At 40.4% G+C, this 19,610-nt stretch overlaps 3 protein-coding genes across 8 annotated transcripts in view; all 3 read left to right on the top strand.

Moving 5' to 3' along the window:
- LOC121591480 overlaps positions 1-3,146 on the top strand; it is a 58,715-nt gene extending 55,569 nt beyond the window's left edge. For 4 of the 5 annotated variants that reach the window (XM_041912018.1, XM_041912016.1, XM_041912020.1 and 1 more), the window contains 2 exons: positions 1,728-1,915; positions 2,131-3,146. In XM_041912018.1, the coding sequence (XP_041767952.1) occupies positions 1,728-1,915; positions 2,131-2,556 (614 nt within the window). In that variant the 3' untranslated portion in view covers positions 2,557-3,146. The remainder of the gene's footprint in view (positions 1-1,727; positions 1,916-2,130) is intronic. The other variant, XM_041912019.1, reaches the window with a different exon arrangement.
- A 4,362-nt stretch (positions 3,147-7,508) lies between these two features.
- Positions 7,509-19,283, top strand: LOC121591481 (beta-1,4-N-acetylgalactosaminyltransferase bre-4). 2 transcript variants are annotated; one of them, XM_041912022.1, is made up of 9 exons: positions 7,509-7,547; positions 13,562-14,046; positions 14,150-14,256; positions 15,242-15,459; positions 15,541-16,217; positions 16,290-16,836; positions 16,900-16,995; positions 17,104-17,230; positions 17,305-19,283. In XM_041912022.1, the coding sequence occupies exons 4-9, from the start codon at positions 15,326-15,328 to the stop codon at positions 17,311-17,313; spliced, it is 1,590 nt and encodes a 529-aa protein (XP_041767956.1). In that variant the 5' UTR covers positions 7,509-7,547; positions 13,562-14,046; positions 14,150-14,256; positions 15,242-15,325; the 3' UTR covers positions 17,314-19,283. The 2 variants fall into 2 exon arrangements, with proteins under 2 accessions (XP_041767956.1, XP_041767955.1); XM_041912021.1 differs by lacking the exons at positions 7,509-7,547; positions 13,562-14,046; positions 14,150-14,256 and adding an exon at positions 14,388-15,139.
- Positions 8,790-13,124, top strand: LOC121591479 (tubulin-specific chaperone D). The gene is made up of 3 exons (XM_041912014.1): positions 8,790-10,830; positions 10,910-11,323; positions 11,402-13,124. Exons 1-3 carry the CDS (start codon positions 9,162-9,164, stop codon positions 12,820-12,822), a joined length of 3,504 nt encoding a protein of 1,167 aa, XP_041767948.1. The 5' UTR covers positions 8,790-9,161; the 3' UTR covers positions 12,823-13,124.
- Positions 19,284-19,610: the final 327 nt, after the last annotated feature.

The following is a 19,610-nucleotide window of genomic DNA, read 5'->3' as shown; positions in this document are numbered from 1 at the left end:
AACACAATTTTCGCCTTCGATTGCACAACGGTCGGATTCGGCACGGTTTCTTGTGTTTGTTGCAATATTAATAAATTTATGTTTTGGTTTATTGAAATGTATGGTTCATATTACAGTTTGGTTGAATAAAAGAAATGTGTTAGAATATGTTTTGTTTTCGCAAAATTTGGCATAACAAAAGAAACTAGACAGTTGCTCTTCGAAAGCGAAAATTGTGTTATTAAATTGGACAGAGTAGCTTACACCATCTGACGTGTGAGCAAGTGGTAGACAGCGGTGTCAGTTGTTTATTGGACCGGTAAACCCTGTAAGATTCATTAACCTACTACACGTATCATCAGACATTGTACCACGATTTAACATTTATGGTTTTATGAACATGATTACTTGGATTATTTCAAGTACATTGCGCCACATCCAACGTGGAGAGAGAAGGACAGTAATAGAGAAAGAAGGCAAGATTCACCGTAGAAACGAGTCGAAACAGGGGACAGCGCAATCTAGATCCAGCTCGAGAGAAAGGTGCATTTGAGAGAGTTCGTGAGAATAATGCTCGCAAAACAAGGCGATATAACGAGCATTACATTTTCATAGCCAAAATAAGGCGACTTTAACAAAAAAGTGTATTAAACAAGTTCCCCTGCGTGTTATTATATTTTTAAGAGGGAAGAATTCGAATGTAGGAAATTTGGCTGGAAGCACGAGCATTACATTTTCATAGCCAAAATAAGGCGACTTTAACAAAAAAGTGTACTAAACGTGTTTCCCTGCGTGTTATTATATTTTTAAGAGGGAAGAATTCGAATGTAGGAAATTTGGCTGTTTCTACAATCAATTCTTCATATTTATATGAGGAATTGGTTGTAGGCCAAAACCGTAAAGCGATTGTAGCGTCGGATAAGTAATAATAGCTATATTTGCTACCAAAATGCACTTCGGCCAATTTCAATTTCTAGACCCCTTTGTTCGTTTATTCGTGTAGCTTTTTATCCAGCTGTCCGTATATTCGTTTTATTGGGAAATTACTGTTCAATACAAAAGCGACCCGTTAGAACCTTGTACAGCATTTATTATTATATTGCATTATTATATTGCTAACACTTCTTGTGCTAACGGTACAGCATATTGTCATAACAAAAAAGACACCAAATTCATGCCAACTTTTCAATATTTTCATCATACAAACATAAAATTCATAAAACTGGGAATATTTTCCCGAAACATTGAAACATAGAGCAACTTTAAAAAAACATACATTAAGAATCTGTGTCACAAAACATACTTGGTCCCATTACCCGTGAAACTCGATGGGCGTAACTCGTCCCGATGGGACCGAATAAACGGCGTTTCACTTTACATTCTTTCTTTAACACTGCTTCTAGACGACCCAAAAAATCTACCGCGGCAATTTTTTGCGACACTTTCTATCTGTCAAACCGTCCTTGTTTTAGCACAAATGTATGGCTTACTTTGAGCGTTACGTCGCGAAACGCGAGCGTTGTCTTTCTGTGAAAATTTCACAAACCCACGACAATCACGGTTGTCCCTGATTTTGTTCTAAAACTGAGATGTTGTTTTAGAACAAATAGCTCGCAGAAAATTTGTCGCGGTACAAAAGTTGGTCGTCTAGAAGCAGTGTAACCGTTGTATAATTTTCCCGAAATGAATATTATAGCTCCAACCATGGTTCGTGATTTCTATTTAATTGTTTGCTCCTTTTTTTGCAGGAAAATTTCGCCGTGAGTTTAAAAATGCACTCGAAAAGTGCCGCTGCCTAAGAAGCTCCCACGCCTATGGTGGACGTGTTGGGGGTTATGATGACCGTTCGCTCTGCCACACCGCCACACGGTTAAACGTCAGCCCCAGCACCAGAAGCAATTATCATTTGGCCAGTGTAAGAGATGCCAGGTTTAAGGTTATTTCAAACTTCTTTTCCTCTTGTGCTTACTGTTCCGTTGTGCCATGCTTACTGTTACCTTACTGTTGTGTTCCCTCTCCCCGTTCCGCCAAACAGTAGCACGGGCACGATCAAAACCAAAGATTTATAGTGCGTTAATATTTCCTTTTAATGTGTCTATCCTTTTCCCCCCATGTACCCATTGGCCGCTGCCGTGTACTCGCAATGAACAGCAACACACGCAGCAAACGTCATTCAATGGCAGCCGACATCAGCACGGCCGTAACAGCATCAATCATCCCGGCAGTCTGCAGCCACAAATCTCGCCAATCTCGGTCGAGGAGCGACTGGCGCTCACCAAAAGCTTGGACGGTGAAACCCTTCAGCTGACAAATCGCAAAAACTCTTCCACCCTCACCGGAAGCAGTAACGGTAGCGGTCTAGGAAATGGCAATGGAAACGGTGCCGGTAACGGTAGCCCATCTATGCTACACCAACACCAGCACGGTAACCTGCACAGTCACCACAGTGAACAGCACAAGGACCAAACGCTAGCGGAGGACGCGACCACCACTGTGCAGGAACAATCTGTCACTGCTCCAACGACCATGCTAATGATTGTAAATAAATCGAGCAATTGTAAAATTGGTGGCACTTGACAGGCAAAGCTGCACGTGTCCTGGCGGAAACCTCGACCGGACCAGAAACCCTGGACGCAGTTGCAGTAGGAATCGAATCTTTGTTTTATGTATATTTTTATTTATTTATTACCAATCTGCCAATTCTTACCAGAAACGACCTGCACGACCACACTTAGCTAATCGTGCTCGAACTGCGCACCGATAGATAGTATTCCAAAGCTGTAAGGTACATGATGAGTTGAGCAGTAAATATAGATTAAGTAAGCAGGAGGGTATATCTTATGAAGGATGTTCAGTGGACGCATGTATTCGCTGGTCCATCCACAAATGAATGTATTATTAATGTACGTCATGCCGCGAGACGGCGCGATACTGGAACGAACCCGAGAAAGCAGCGTTACGAAGCCACTAAAGCCAAAACCATTAATTAAAACTACTTGTTGGAGTATCATCTACGATCGGGGATTGCGAAGCATATCCAACCATCCGGCGAATGAATTGTAGCTGAATCCTAGCAAATTATGAATAACGATTCTCCCGAAAATAAACACAAACGCATCGTGTCGGTCACAACGGTCACTTTTAGAGAAGTGCTTTCAACAGTGTAGTAAAACAGAAAGATATGCAGCGATTAAGCATTTTGCACATCCATTGGGGTGGTGGCACTAGAACAACGTAGTTGCAGGCTTCGCCGACCGGTGCATCACAATCGATACAACACCGACTTCAAACGAGTCGTCATGTACTTCCAAATCGATTGTGATGCTCTTCGCGGCCTGTTATCCTGTTATGCACCACGATGCACATGTGTGTTACAGGTTGCCCAAAGAATTCGCTGCTGCAGTAGTTGAGCAGTTTATCTCTCGCGGGCAAAAGGATAAACTGAACAACTACTGTGCATCGATCGCTGTACGACTCGGGTTCGTTACAATTTGCAAAGCTATGTGTACTTTTATTCTACTGGAAGGTTGAGGGTCTAATGTAAAGAAGGAAACAAAAAAAAGAGGGAACCATTAACACTACGATAAAGAAAGACTTTTTTGTATTGTAAATATTGTTATAGCTAAACCCATTCGTCTAACGATACTTTCTGTATAAAACGATGCTCCAACTAAAGCAAAGAAGTCAATAAAACTTACGCGACCCCACACATTTGTGTGTCTTAGTTTTATCGCCAGATGACAATTCGATTGCATCGATTGGTGGCCGCATGTGCCCCACTTGCATCTTGTATGCGTGCAGTAGAACAATTTTCAAATTTTCAAACCACCGCATTGTTACAGTTAGCAGAATCTAGTGAATAAATGATAGGCCGTAAATACACGACGCGCGTTTCCGCTTCGTGTATTTGAGGATTTATATGTATTGTTATATTATATTGTATTGTTGTGTTATGTTATATGTATTAAATTACAAGTATTAAATAACGTCATTTGGCCAATCCCCCGCAATATCACAAAATGTATGTTCAATTCTTCGCTATAGAACAAAGAACACAGCAATTTTGTATGGGATTTCACTGCACCATTTGGTAACATTAAATTAGTCGACCGAAAAAGAAGCGAGGTACCAGGTGCTATGGTGCGTTATGTTTAATCTCTAATCCAAGTGCCACAAATCCACTAAACGACCCCTAAACGGGGTCTAAACGGTTCAATCTCTCAACCTAAAATGTAACTAAAAAGACTTCATTTAGCAGACGCAAAAAGGTAAAAAAGCTGGTGGCACTGTCTGTTGATGAGATAGCCTGGCGAGATGAGATAGTGGATAGCCACAGTTGATACCCACGTATTTGACCACACGACCACTCTTAGGTGTCATCCATCAATTATGTAACGCTGATAGAGGGAGGGGGTGTCTTCAAACGTTACGATTTGTTACATGAGGGAGAGGAGGAGTTAATCTTTTGTTACGTAACGCAAAATCAAATGTCTGATTTTTTTTAATAATAACAAATGTGTAATAAACGAGGATTCTTCTACGTGACTTAACAACCTTCGCGGTTATGCCGGCTTAAAAAAGATCTCTGTACTTTTTCATGCACTACGCAGCCGAATAGTCCGTCATTTGGTCCGTGGAATTTGGCTACCACGGACGGAAGGACAGGAAAACTCAACACATTATCATTGCAGTAGCGTTGCATTCTGTTACTGCGACGACCACAGTGTGCGTGCCACTCGATTGTACAGGCAGGTATTTGAAGATAGTAGCATGAGAATTGCAAATGACGACACGCGTTTCAAACAAATTGGAGATGGAGTTGGTTCAGTCAGCTGTGGTCGTAATAAATACATCAAAAATACAGCCGAAACTCTTGCAAAAATTATCGATTTTGTTCTTAATTTGTAAGACATGCGTAACATAATAAACATCACATGTGATGTGAAATAGAATAATCAATTTGATGATAATACAACATCTAATTCCAATGACATATTTCTGGAAAGATGGGCTTATTTATGAAAGACCAGGAAGATGGCTGGATGAAAAACGCGTGGTGATGATGCAAGAACATTGCAATCCATGCTGAGGATCCGATTATCAGAATCTTTTTGAATTTGATTGCTGCATGGAACAACTTTTCTTTATATAATTTTTTTTTTCATTTTAAAAAATTGTGAATATATAAGAATAAGATAAAAATAAAAATTCACCAAAAAATCTGGTTTTGTTCAATAAACTAAGCTGTTGGAGAGGGGTGTCGGTTCATCTATAACAGCGGTAGGCAAAGTCCGGCCCGCGGGCCAAATGCGGCCCGCCACAACATTCAATCCGGCCCGCGAAAGGATTTGACTGATTTTGAAAGATGGGAAGAAACGATTCCTACACAAAGTACTGAAGATCTTTTAGTATACCATATTAAACCATCGTACTTTTTCAACTTTTAATTAAAGTACTATGGAATGACTGTGACGAAAATATGCCATTTTCGGCTGGCTGTAGAAAAAATACTACGAAAGATAATTTCTTTACTTTTACATCTGTTGAAAGGGAATTATTTCAGATTACTTGCACAAATAAGTTAAAGACTTTGCGAATTGCCTTTCGTCAGTTATTAGGAATTTTCACCATGGTGGACGGAGACATGCATGATTTAAGTTCTACCTTCGATTTTCAGCAATTCCTCCTAAATTTTTGCTACAAAATTGTTAGAGTAGAGTTTTTGCATCACGTTGGTGTAGAAAAAATCCATGGGACACAGATGACGGATGTTGGACCAGTTTGAGGGTGTTATATCGAAATTCTGTCGAAATTCACCTGAAATGATTGCATTAAGTTTTCGCGTAATTTTTTGCCACTGCGCCAGTGGATGCGATTTCTAATTCCTGATCTGTTTATTTTTTTGTGTTATATCGAAATTCTGTCGAAATTCACCTGAAATGATTGCATTAAGTTTTCGCGTAATTTTTTGCCACTGCGCCAGTGGATGCGATTTCTAATTCCTGATCTGTTTATTTATGTTTCCCAGCTATTATTTTACTGTTTGGTGGGTTGCATCGATATTCCGGTCCAGCTAATGAAGTGCTGTAGCTACTTGTCCCTCTGTCTTCATTTCAGCTTCTTTTGGAATCTCAAAAATGAACCTGGGCTTTCTTTCGATGCTTTCATTATTGCCTTATAGTTCCAAGATGTTGGCGACCAAAATGCAAAAACGGGTATACACGACGTCCGCAAACTTCCGCACGGAGTCCATTTTGGACGCTATGGGGTGCCATTCTTTGATCGCACACGCTTTTCATTCACTTTTTTGGCCATGGTTAGAGGTCGACTGATAGAGGTGTCAAATTTCGTCTGCTAACTAATGGGATACTACTGCTCAAAGTTTAATTACCGTTTTGTTAGTGCGGGTTAAAATAAACCCATGAAAAATCGACAATTGTTGTCCATTTTTTAATGCAACCGTTATGTAATATTAACATTATTTTAACACCACAATAAGACTTTCGAAATGAAGGTCGCATACGAAATTTTATGATTTATATTTTTTTATATTGAAAAAATTGTTTATAAGTATGTTATATCAATTTTGAACCATGCTTGGATGACACAATTATAGGAAAACAGCAATAATACCAATTACATTGCTTGGTATCATTTACCAATTATTTTGTTTCTAAAATTGTATAATGTAATAATTAAATCAATATAATAGAAAAACCGCATTCTCCTGGCCCGCGGCTTTAGATCATTTACTAAATTTGGCCCGTTGCATCAAAAGTTTGCCGACCGCTGATCTATAACGTAATTTGGGGGAGGGAGATTTCTTTCAACGGTACAGTTTGTTACACTAGGGAGCAGGGGATCGACGAGGTTACGTAACTGATGGATGACGCCTTATAGATTATTCCTCGGAATGAAACCCTTGGGAAATGAAAGGAAAGGGTTTCAAAGGGCTGGATCAGATGAAGCTTAGTAAAACACATTACAAGAAAATGTAAGCAATATAATGATGAGTTATAAAGCGCCATCTATTGAGCAAACTAGTGAAACAATCTATTTTTCTAATCTGCCATACTAAAATTTATTGAAAAATTTTACAATCGAAAAAAAACGCTTGTTATAATAAACAAAATACAACTAAGTTTTGTTTCTATCTAATTTGATGAAAATAATTGGAAAACTTAGGTGATATTTGTGTTAAATTGTTGGTTTGCCCTACAGAAATAATCTAAGACCACTGCCAGACACATTGAAAAAATACAACTTAACGACAAAGTTTAAAAACCGAAAAATAACGCTTGTTATTGTAAACGTGAGTTTTGGATTCCTCAATTTTGATGAAAATTGTTGTGAGCAGCCGTGCCGACCCCTGGACTTGCCGTGGTAGTTGTGCTACCGCTGGTCAATGTCCAGGGGACGACAGTGTGTCACGCACACTAAGCGAGGGCCGCTTAGTGTGTGTCGTGCGCTCGAACAAGTGAGGTGCTACGAGCAGCCGATATAGCAAGGCTCCCGGCAGGGCACGGTACGGCTGGCGCGGCCGAGTATTTTAATGTGTAATTGTGCTTGTAAGTTAATATTTATTATGTGTACTATTTATATGTAGTGTTTAATAAAGTACCTGAAAAGTCAAAGACACAACAAAAATAACTCGAATACTATACTCTAATTAGTGTTAAATTGCTGTTTTTCACTTCAAAGGTATACTACAGTAGAACGTCGATTATCCGAAGGCGGATTAATTGGCGGGCGGCTTAACCGTGTGCATAAATGTGACAGCTGCTCAAGCGTACGGTGAAAATTTGCAGCGATAGTCAAGTGAGCAACCAGTTTGTTGTGCAGCTTTGTAGTGTCTAGTGGTGTTTTCGAAATTCATTTTTGTTCATCAATAGTTGTTCAACATATAGTTATTGATTAAAATAAAATTCTAATAAAAATTAATCGATTGATTCAAGGTGAATCAATCATAAAGCTAGTGGATTTAATAATTTTTATATGAATTTGACATTTCTTGGACCATTATCCGTGCAAATCGTTTAACCGGCAACCGTCCGGTCCAGAGCTACCCGGATAATCGACGCTCTACTGTAATAGCAATTTCGTTAGGATTTCGCTCGTCGATGGGTGGACCGAATTCGGTAGACCGATAAAAGGAGCGTTACTTTTTTCGTTACGGTGTTTTTTGGTGTTTCTGGCAGCGGCCTAACAGCAATTTCGCTGCGCCGACGGGTGGACCAAAATCGTTACACTGCTTCTAGATGACCCAAAAAATCTTCCGCGACAATTTTTTGCGACACTTTCTATCAGTCAAACCGTCCTTGTTTTAGCACGAATGTATGGCTTACTTTGACCGTAATGTCGCGAAACGCGAGCGTTGCCTTTCTGTGAAAAATTCACAAACCCGCGACAATCACGGTTGGCTCTGATTTTGTTCTAAAATTGAGAATTTGTTTTACCGCGAGGCCATGCGGTGAAATATAGAGCGAAATGAACTATTTGACAGGCGAAATATCTGACGGATAAAGCATCTCAGCAACCAGCTGATGTGCAATGTAAACAAATAACGTGCACAAAATCGTAAGAAAATCTATTAAATAACTTCAATATCGAGTTCTTCGTCAATTTTCAGTCAACAGTTCATAATTTCTTCCTATTAGGGAATGTTCTGCTTAAGAAAATATTATTATTAATAGAATTTCGAAAGCGGATGTTGTGTCTCCCCCCGCCCTTTAGCTGTACCTGTCAGATATTTCACCTGTCAAATAGTTCATTTCGCTGTATATTTCACCTCATGTAGCCGCGCGGTTAGAACAAAGAGCTCGCAGAAAATTTGTCGCGGTACAAAAGTTGGTCGTCTAGAAGCATTGTTTGACGGAAAGCAGATACGTTACAATGCGTTATATTTCATTTGTCTTTTTTGTCGTTACGATGGTTTTTGGGTGTGTCTGATGTCTTGTTCGATAGCTGCCAGAGCGCGGCCTTACTTTTGCCCTTTTCCCAGTTCACATCACTTCAGCAGACTTCGATCAAATGGTATAAATTTATGCTTTTCCGGCCTGTCACTCGAACGTCAGTCATTTGGTCATTTGTATACAATTAAACAGCAACAACAATAAACCGCACCGCATCTGCTCAGTAATAAGTGAAATTTTGTTGTAAAATCGATCAAATTTATTAGAACCATGGTTGAATCAACAATGGAAGATTATAAAGGAGACGACGGACCGCAGAATGTGCTAGATGCATTCCAGGAGAATGATAAACTGCGCGTGTTAAAGTTGATCGACGGGCTGCATGACAAATCCGTGACGGAAGACGATTTTGAGCATGCTTATGAAGAGTATTCCGGAATATTTTCCAAATACCAGGAGCAGCCCCACTTGTTGGATCAAAGTCTGGAGGAGATAGTCAGCCAAATCATTCCCTACCTGCAGGAGTCGGATGTGGAGCTTACCATCAAACATCGCGCTTCGAAATATCTCTACCAGCTATGTAAAGTTCGCACATTTAAAGCATTTGTGAAAAATCTTCCCCATGAGGTGCGTCACTTGCCCTTCGTGTTGAGTCTAGTCGAACAACAAAACCTGGACGATTGGCAAAACTGGGAAACACGTTACATGGGACTGCTGTGGCTATCCCTACTAGTACTGAATCCTTTTGATTTGAGCCGGCTAGATGCTTCCGATGCTGGATGCGCTACGACGATGGAACGAATCTACGAACTGTGTAAAGCAAACTGCCTAAAAGATGATAGCTGCTCACCGGTGGTCGCATTTCTCGTGGCACGATTCGTTATAAGAAATGATGTAAAATTGGTGTATCTGGATAAAATGTTCGACTGGGCAATGACCGTCAATGTCGACTATCGGGTCGATGTAAAACTTGGTCCTCTTTCAGCAATTGCTTGCATCCTGAAACATGGAAAGCGAGAAGACCTGCTTCCCTACGTAAAACGGCTGAGCAATTGGGTGTTGCATTTGGATTACGATACAATATCCAAGGACTTCAAAATTTACAAAACGTGCATCAAAATCTGTCAACGTATCGGACTCGTCCTACTGCCGCCTAAAATTGCTAAATGGCGATACCAGCGGGGCGCACGATCGCTACTAGCTAACGTGCAGAAAACGGTAACGCTCGCCTCTCTAAAGGAGGTGCAGCAAACAGAATCGCTTCCAGAATGTTCGGAAGAAGAGGAAGATGCAGATGACGAGGAGGTTCCGGCCGATATCGAGGAAATCATTGAACGATTGCTGCACGGACTGAAAGGCAACTCGACAATCGTTCGCTGGTCATCGGCAAAGGGTATCGGGAGAATCACTAACCGGTTGCCCAAGCTGCTGGGCGATGAAGTAGTTTCTTCAGTGATTGAACTGCTTAACCCACTGGAACAGGACGATGCGTGGCACGGTGCCTGTTTGGCATTGGCTGAGCTAGCCAAACGGGGTCTACTGTTGCCCTCTCGTTTGTCGGAAATTGTTCCATTGCTGTTGCAGGCGCTAGTGTACGATGAAATTCAAGGATACCGCAACGTGGGACAAAACATACGGGATGCGGCATGTTATATGAGCTGGGCATTCGCCAGGGCGTACCATCCGTCAGTTCTGCAGCCGTTTGTAGAACGTATTGCTTCGGCACTTCTGGTGACGGCCGTTTTCGATCGTGAAATCAATTGTAGACGTGCTGCATCTGCTGCCTTCCAAGAGAGCGTTGGACGGCTGGGCAATTTCCCGCACGGCATCGACATTCTTACCACAGCTGATTTTTTTTCCGTTGCGGTACGAAGTAATGCATTTCTGAACATAAGCGAATATATCGCAAAATTTGATGAATATAAGTATAATTTAATAGGTGAGTGCGATGCTACTCTTTTCATTCTGATGTATGCACACTCAATATTGATTATGTATCGTTACCGTTTTTGTTTCAGATCATCTCATATCTCGCAAAATCAATCATTGGGATACGAATATACGCGAGCTATCTGCGCAGGCATTAAATAATCTCACCAAACACGCGCCGCAATACATGCAAAACACGGTCCTGCCGCAATTATTTCAGCTCGCAGAGTCTACCGAACTCAACACACGCCACGGTGCCGTACTGGCGATTGGGGAAGTAATTATCGCTCTGCAAAAGCTCACCACAGCAACACACACCGACGGAGAACAGGGATGTTTCGTTAACGATACAATTATTGAATTGGCAGGCCAATTGATTGGAAAGTATAGGCAGCGTGGACAATTCAAGGGGATGAGCGGAACGTACATGAAACACGGCTGTGCCAGTTTCATACGAAACTGTAGCGAGGCTAAGCTGTCGATCACCCAGAGAGAATATTTGGGTAAATACATATACATATAGCAGAGCCTGCTTTTAAATCACGATTTACACTCCCCAACTGATACTTTCTCTTCTATAGAATCATGGCAACTGTTGCTGGATGAAAGCATTATCGACGAAAAGTCGACGACGCGCGAACAGGCTACGGTGGCATTTTCGAGATTTTGTGACGCTTACTACAAGGCGGAACCCGCTGATCGTTTGGGAAGTCTGATCGATAATTACATCAGAGAGATGGGCGACACGCAAATTGAACACAAAGCACAAGGCATTGTGTCCGCACTTGGTGCATTGCCATTGTTTATGCTGGAGCTGCGCTTGCACGATATCGTAATGGTGATTGATACGAAAACCGTGGTTCCCGAAATGTTTGCGGTAGGCTACAATCACTCCGAGCTGCGTAGGGACTGCATTCGAGCTTTGATGAACATCGTCCAGACTGTTGGATTCACACATTCGGCCCAATTCAACGACATACTTTGCGGACCTGTGTACGGTTGCTATCTACGAGCCCTGGAAGAGTATGCGCTAGACAACAGAGGCGATATTGGTTCGTGGGTTCGGGAGGCTAGCGTTAACGCTCTCTTTGCATTTCTGACCAAGTGTCCCTCCTCGCTGCTCACTCCACAGCACGTGCAGGATGCAATGATTGCCATAGCGAAGCAATCGGTTGAACGAATCGATAAAATCCGTGCCGTCGCTGGTAAAACGTTCACCTCACTCATATACCACGAGCCAGAAATTCCACACATGACCCATAGGCAGGAACTGCAGAGAATCTTTCCACGCGACACGACGGAAGTACTGTGGCTATTTCCGCATCACACATTCCCAATGTTCATTGAGCTGCTGGGCATAAACCCTTATGTGGAGCAGGTGTCCGCCGGATTGATACTGAGTGTGGGTGCACCGACCGAATCGCTGCATACGTGTGCATCCAAAATTTTGAACGACTATTTAAAAACGCATCAAAGTTTCATAGAAACCTTCGGTACGGTGGTTCTAAAAATTTTAAAAGAAAAAACAGTAAAAGACACCTTATTCATTACGTCCACATTTCAATTCCTGGCCGAGCTGTTAAACTCTTCCGCCAACGCCAAGGTGTTGCTGGTGTCGGAAGAAAGCGCGCTCGGTTTTGCTGAACCAATATTCAATCTGGTGAACGATTTGATAACGCACACCAAAAAGCATATCGATTCCATTCCCGTTTATTGTGCCCTAATGTTGGCACCAAAAATCTGCAAGCGAGTATTAAGTAAACTAGTCGTGTACCTGGGAATGGTGTGCGTTAATATTCGGCGTGAGACAGCTCTAAAAATGTACGAAACTCTGCTCGTTTACGGTGACCAAACATCCATACCGGAGGAAAATCTCGACGAGGTTTTGGTCTGCCTAAGCGAAGAAAAGTGGGACGGTGAACTCGAGGAAGCTCGCCAAATACGCAACAAGCTTTGTTCGCTGATGGCTATTAAACCACCAGTTACAAAAGCGAAGAAGTAATTGACTTACGCTTTAATATGATACCGCTAAACTCCGTTTTGTCATGCAACATGCAAATGAGATTGAAATGCCTTACTAACTAATATACTGCTTTTGTGGAATGTCGCACATTCGAACTAACTCGAAATACACATATTCACCAATGTAACCACTGGTAAAACAATACTAAATGCATTCATTTATTGACTGTGTCCAACCCGCATATAGAATTTCTTTACAAAAACCACCACACAACAATACAATACATTTGTTCCGGGTGTATTTTTGTGGATGTGAGATAACTAAAATGCTATATATCAATATAATTCCCTGCTAAAATTCGATCAAGACGCTGCAACATGTCTTACCTTATTTATTTACGGAAGCTTTAGAATTGATCCGATAAAAATCAGCCCAGGAAAACAGGTCCCGTTTAAATGTAAGGACAAGGCAGTCTGTATGGACTCACAGCACATATACAGAACATACCACAGAACGTTATCGTAAAATATGTTCTCAAATTAAACTTAAAGAGCTATATTTCGGCAATGTTCAATTACTTACATACTTCCAATAATGGCTCGTTCTCCATTCACTACTTTACCAATCCTTGAGAGAAGTATTAACAGTGCATTACAAAATATGCGCTAATTTTCAAAACTTGAAAATTTGGGTCATGTTGGGTTTGACGTTTACGTAAATGGCCCAACAATAATCAATTGTCATTTGTAGTACCACCTTCCTTCCCCGTTTCTTCCAGCGACACTTCTGCCATTTCGCCTATCTGGTACATCAGGTGCTACGCTAGACACAAACAACATTTTGGTGACCAGCGAAATAACACAAAATTGCGGTGCATTAGCCGGCCCTTTGCCCTGTGAGTTTGATTTCCTCATTTGGACAGCAAACTGTGCTATATATTCACCAAACAATCGTCCACATGCTTTGTCCTCGGTGAAACGGCAATAGAAAAAAAGCAATTGTAAACAATCACTTGCAGCAAAAGTACAACATCCCAGGCTAAAAATCGAATGCTCCATCAACAGCACCAAGTTACGCATACGGTCCACTGCGGTATGAGTGATTCAACTTTAGTGTATTATTGATTACTGATACCGTAAACCAGATGCAGTATACACCTAAACCCCTACCGTGAAAACTTATGCCACATCGTGATGACCAAGAGGTGTACGCATCGTGGTGAAAATCAAAGGTGAAAATCACGGCCACGGTTCAACTGATCAAGTGAGTTCAATACAATTCCAGCTGTAAGGTGAACAGTTGTTGGAAACTTTCATCGAATTAGTTCTTCTTATTTATTAGTTTTACTAAAGTGTACAATTTTCAGTGAAGAAGAGAGTAACGGAGCGAAAAAGAGCGAAAAGAGAGGAAGAGATGTGTATGCTTTTCCACTTGTACTTCTGAAGTGGCTTTGATAACAAGTAAATTTAGAAGGTAAACAAGCCCCTTGCCAAGGCAAGGAAAGGTATACGAAAGACCTCTTACCTATTTGCCATTTGATAAAATAATTCAACGATAAATTATAGCAAAACACACAGTTATAACTATCTTCTTGCAAATTGCAGGCCTATGTAATTTCTGTAAAAAATAGTGCAATAGATAGGAAAATAACGAAATCGCGGTCCAAAGAGTAAACTCGTACCATTTACACAAAATTGGAATCAATGTCTTTTTTCGACATGAAAATTAGGAAAGTCGGTGCTGCGAATTCTAATCACAAAGCATTTACACGTGTGCTAGCTTAAAATCAACATTATTAAATGTATAAAATAACAAAATATTGACCGCAAAATAGACTATATTACATCATAATCGTTTTGATTTGGTGTTGGTTACTGTTGTCGAAATGCCGGTGCGCAGTGCATTGCCGTTTTATTTGTACAGTGCATCTTACGTACAAAACTTTGCGAGCAAAAGAGCCAAATTCTAAAAAAAAAGTAGAGATTCACGTGAAGAGCCAAATTGTTAAACCAAGAGGTAAAATGTGTGAAAGTTCTATGAAATATATTAACTGTTTAGTCGTAGTTTGGTCGCGAGCCGAATTTTGCCTATCGCTGGAATAAAGAGTTATAAAAAAAGAAATTTGTATGATGAATAGGTAACGAATCTAATCCGGATTTTACAGAAAGCTAAATTACGTCCATAACATCTACCGACAACCCACAAACCTGAAACATAATTATGTTAAATGGTTTAAATATTTATTGTTTCAAGTTTCATCAATTTGGGTAATTTATTCTATTATTTTTTTTTAAAGCTGCTATTCTACTCTACCAATCCATGCATTTCCTCATTCTAAAAAAGATTCTTCGATTTAGTAAGTTCCGCTTACTAGTCTTAGCGTTTTGAGAAGAAAAAAACAATTCCTCTCGCACAATAACACAAAAGAAATGCAAAGTTTTGTATCTACCTCCAACAGATTCTCCCGGCACCTAGAAATTGATGCACTGTAGTACAAAGAAGAGATCTCCACTGCTGACCATCTGTCTACGTAAATGGACCCATGGCGTTCTGTAACCGCACGCTTGCTATTAAGGCAGCGTTGGGAGCGGGATTTTTGCTAATTCTGTTAAATCTCCTAAACTCCAAGCTAGACAGCTCTAGCGACACCAACAGATATTCACGCTTGAAGCTAGGGTAAGCCTACTATTATACTATAACCCCTTAAAAGCGAATGTGTTATAACTCTAGCATCCTCTGATTGTATGTCCTGTGCAGTGTAACCCAATGGCCCAAACGAACACACGGCAGCATAGAATCACATTTTTCCACGTCCACAGCAGGTAACGATAAAAATGAGAACACAAATGAACAGTACAACACCGATGGCCATCCTGTAAATTATGATTCCCCCGATGCACCGAGGCGCGACGCATCCGTACCGAACACGCCCAACTATCCAGCGGAGAGTCCGGGAGCTTCCCAACAGAATCAGTCGTCTAGTGTAGTAAATGGAACAAGCGTTCAGCACAATAACCTTGAAATTCAAAATGTGATAAAAAATCTTGAAAAACAACCAACCAATCGCACAGCTACTACGGTATCTGCACAGTATGAACTGAACAGTGATAAGATAAATAATAATTTCTCTTCGATTGGAACTCCTAGCATTAGTTCTGGTAGTTTAAGTAGTCATTTTAGCAGTAGCATAAGTATTGTAGGCAATATCTCTGGGCAGAGTAATGTGAGGTCTGAAAAAGAGATCATGGTGAAAACAAAAAAATCCCCGGCTGAAGATGCCAATAATTTTTCGCACAATGCCTCCATGGTAACCGCTCTGAAGCAGGAGCCACTGAAGAATGAACCTACACAACGAGATACAAGCAGCAATAACGATAATAATTTGTCGGACAGGTTTACCATTGACAGCTGTCCACCAATTCCTCCAAACCTGGGTAAGTATGAATATTATGAATCATGTTGAATACATCTCTTACTGTAACCATTGCACAACCAACTCTTTTCAGACGGACCCATTACAGTGGATGTGGCGTTTGAGTCTCTGAGCGCGGTAGAAAGCCGGTTCGCCGATAAGCTGCAGCCTGGTGGCCAGTACGCACCACCGGACTGTACCGCCCGAAACCGTGTAGCCATCATCGTACCATACCGTGATCGTGAAAAACACTTACCAATCTTCCTCAAGAATATCCATGCACTATTGATGAAGCAACAGCTCGAGTACGGCATATACATAGTGGAGCAGACTGCTGGATCCTCGTTCAATCGTGCAGCCCTCATGAACATTGGCTTTGTGGAAGCGATGAAGCAAAAGAACTGGGAATGTATGGTATTTCACGATATCGATCTGCTTCCCATGGATGATCGTAATCTCTATACGTGCCCAGACCAACCACGTCACATGTCGGTCGCTGTTGATACCTTCGGTTTCAAGCTACCGTATAGTACCATCTTTGGCGGTGTTTCAGCCATGACAGAGAAACAGTTCCGAATGGTGAACGGATTCTCCAACGCGTTTTGGGGGTGGGGTGGAGAGGATGATGACATGTCGAACCGGTTCGTAATTGTTGTAGTAATATGTAAGAAGTAAAGTAATACGCTCTATTTTCAATATTTTAGGCTAAAACATGTCGGTTTCCACATCGCTAGGTACCCGGTGAACATAGCACGATATACGATGCTATCACATAAAAAAGAGAAAGCTAACCCTAAGCGGTAAGTATCAAATAGATCGTACTATCGACATTCCACCATGTGTGAATCTGTTTTTGTTATTAATTTATTTTTGCATCAATTGTCTAATTTCATATTACTTATCCATAGATACGAAAAATTAGTAAATGGAGCTAAACGCTTCGATAGCGATGGACTGAATTCACTGCATTATCAGTTGGTAAACTTAATACGTAAACCTTTGTACACCTGGATTCATGCAGACATTTCACCGGATGTAAGTGTGATCTTCATCGTACGATGTATCTTTAAACACTAATCCGTTTTGTTAATGTACCATTTTGTCCACAGGGCAGCTGATGATTGTCGTTTCTAGCGGATTGGTTAGGCTAAATCTGGAAAGAAGGCAAACAATCCCCAAAAACTAACAGGCAGCAGCATTGTTGAGATGTAGATAATTTTGAATTATTGTACGTAGCGAGTTAAAATTGTGTTCACAGGCAACATTTAACCTTCTTATGATTTAGCAACGGTGTAAGATAAACGAATCTATTTCCATCCACGTATTCATGGAAACTAATGAAACACTAAATCTAGCACAAATTTAACAGCGCCAACGTTGTGCTCCACAATCCTGCGTCATCCTGTTTCCTTCATTGGGAAAGTGATAAAAAAACTATAAAATAAGCCTATAAATCGAACAAACTATCAATCGATATTGAAGATAAGAGTAGTTTCTAAGTAGCATTATTTGAGCAACTGTTAATTTTGCCTAATTTGCTCATTCAAATCAACAGCGGTTGGTGGTACTTATGTTACATGTTATTACATTTAAAATGTTGATGGACAAACATACGTGTTTCCAAAGTATGACGACGCTGAATAGAAAACGATTGACAATTAAGTTTGATAACTTCAATAACTCTTCAAAAGAATGTTATCATATTCAATACAAGCATGATCTTTTGTCTGTGTTATTTAGTGCAATTAATGCTCAATGCAAACTTACAACGGAATCGGAATCTTAGATTGTCAGATCAATTTTCACAGGTAGAAGAAAAAACAAAGATTTGAAGCACATGTAATCTCAATTGGTATGCATGTTACAGACACGACGTGTCCTATATAGTGAGCAAGAATGTGGATTTCTTTAGCAAAGCTGATCATTAGCAATCATTAGTCCGGCCTCGTGGTACAGTCGTCAACTCGTACGACTTAACAACATGCCGCCAATAAGACCGTGCCGCCATACGTAGGACTGACTAGCATGCTATGGGGAGTAAACCATACGTCACTGAAAGCCAACTCCACAAGTGGTACAGGCAGGCCTTGACCGACAACGGTTGTTGAGCCAAAGAAGAAGAAGAAGACCATTAGCAACGTATTGAATGCATTTTTAAAATTTGTTAAAAATGAATAATAAAAAGCAATGGAGCTTTACTTACGGAAATACGCACAAATTACACGATGAAAGATCTGTTATAATCAAAATACAAGCCACACAAATGGGCACAAACGTTTCTTAAGTTCCGTCCGGATGAATCGAGAGAGCTAATTTGTACTGCGTAGTAAGTAAATTAGATCCAAAATAGTCAACAATCAAAGTATTGTTGCTGAAATCGGCAAGATATAATCACATTATCAAACAATGAAGATGGTGCCGCTTTTTGAACTCTTAAGCTGTCGTTTTCCTTTCATACGTTAGACGCTTGATCGTGTCAGGCTAGATGTTGAAATTATTAATTATGGCTATTGTTACATTAATTTATTTATTTTTCCGACAGATAGTTGCTAACCGTGAGATGCTTTCACCACGATAGCATAGATATGCGTAATAGACAAAATACCAGACAGATCGAATCATTCAAACTTAGTCCCTATGTTAATTCCCGCTCTACGTTCTGGAGTATAGACTAATTAGACCTCAACAAGCATTCTTCCTCACACTGGACTAAAAAAAAGCGTATGGAGCGTAAATGTACAACGAGTATGCGTAACATGTTGTGAATTGGTTGGTGAAAGTAATGACGGACCTGGTTCACCTGTTTAGATAGTATTATTGCAATTATTGTAATGATTGTTATGATTCCAATACTCACTAAGAACGATACTACCATTCAAGACCAACACACAAAACTAACCCTTCTTCAAAAGTTATTCGCAATGATGAATCTCTTGATCATGTTAATCCACAAATATTCTTACCATTGCTGAAAAAAAAAACTGCAGTGTAGCGAGAACTAGTGTACGTTGGGGAAACTTTATTACGCAATACTTGAATACGCAGAGATACTTTGAATGAGATAAAACAATAAACAATAGAAACTGTACCGAATTGTTCACGTTTATTGCTCTAACAAAACAAGTGCCTAGAGAATGTTTTGGTCCTATAAACTCAATGCTTTGTTTGTGCATTGTACATTTAATCATCATTACATGGCATATATACATGATCTAACAACATACAACAAACATGCATTCATATCGCAGCTACTTGGATTAATGTTCTCTAGTAAAGATTGAATATTTTTTTGCGATGGTGTTACATTTATACTAGAGTTGGGCAAAATTCACAAAGAAAAGTGGAACCGGGTCCGGACGATTCCATTAAATGTCGTAACCAGTTCCGAAGGGTTGGTTCAATCACTCACTTCGGA

The sequence above is a fragment of the Anopheles merus genome, chromosome 2L (assembly GCF_017562075.2).
Source record: "Anopheles merus strain MAF chromosome 2L, AmerM5.1, whole genome shotgun sequence".
Taxonomy (NCBI): domain Eukaryota; kingdom Metazoa; phylum Arthropoda; class Insecta; order Diptera; family Culicidae; genus Anopheles; species Anopheles merus.
This window is presented reverse-complemented; position numbering and strand designations above follow the sequence as displayed.

Coding starts and splice junctions, on each gene's coding strand:
- LOC121591479 (XM_041912014.1), top strand. CDS start 9,162: ATGGTTGAATCAACAATGGAAGATTATAAAGGAGACGACGGACCGCAG. Junction 10,831..10,909: donor ATATAAGTATAATTTAATAG/GTGAGTGCGATG, acceptor TTTTTGTTTCAG/ATCATCTCATATCTCGCAAA. Junction 11,324..11,401: donor CACCCAGAGAGAATATTTGG/GTAAATACATAT, acceptor TCTCTTCTATAG/AATCATGGCAACTGTTGCTG.
- LOC121591481 (XM_041912022.1), top strand. CDS start 15,326: ATGGCGTTCTGTAACCGCACGCTTGCTATTAAGGCAGCGTTGGGAGCG. Junction 16,218..16,289: donor ACCAATTCCTCCAAACCTGG/GTAAGTATGAAT, acceptor AACTCTTTTCAG/ACGGACCCATTACAGTGGAT. Junction 16,837..16,899: donor GATGATGACATGTCGAACCG/GTTCGTAATTGT, acceptor TCAATATTTTAG/GCTAAAACATGTCGGTTTCC.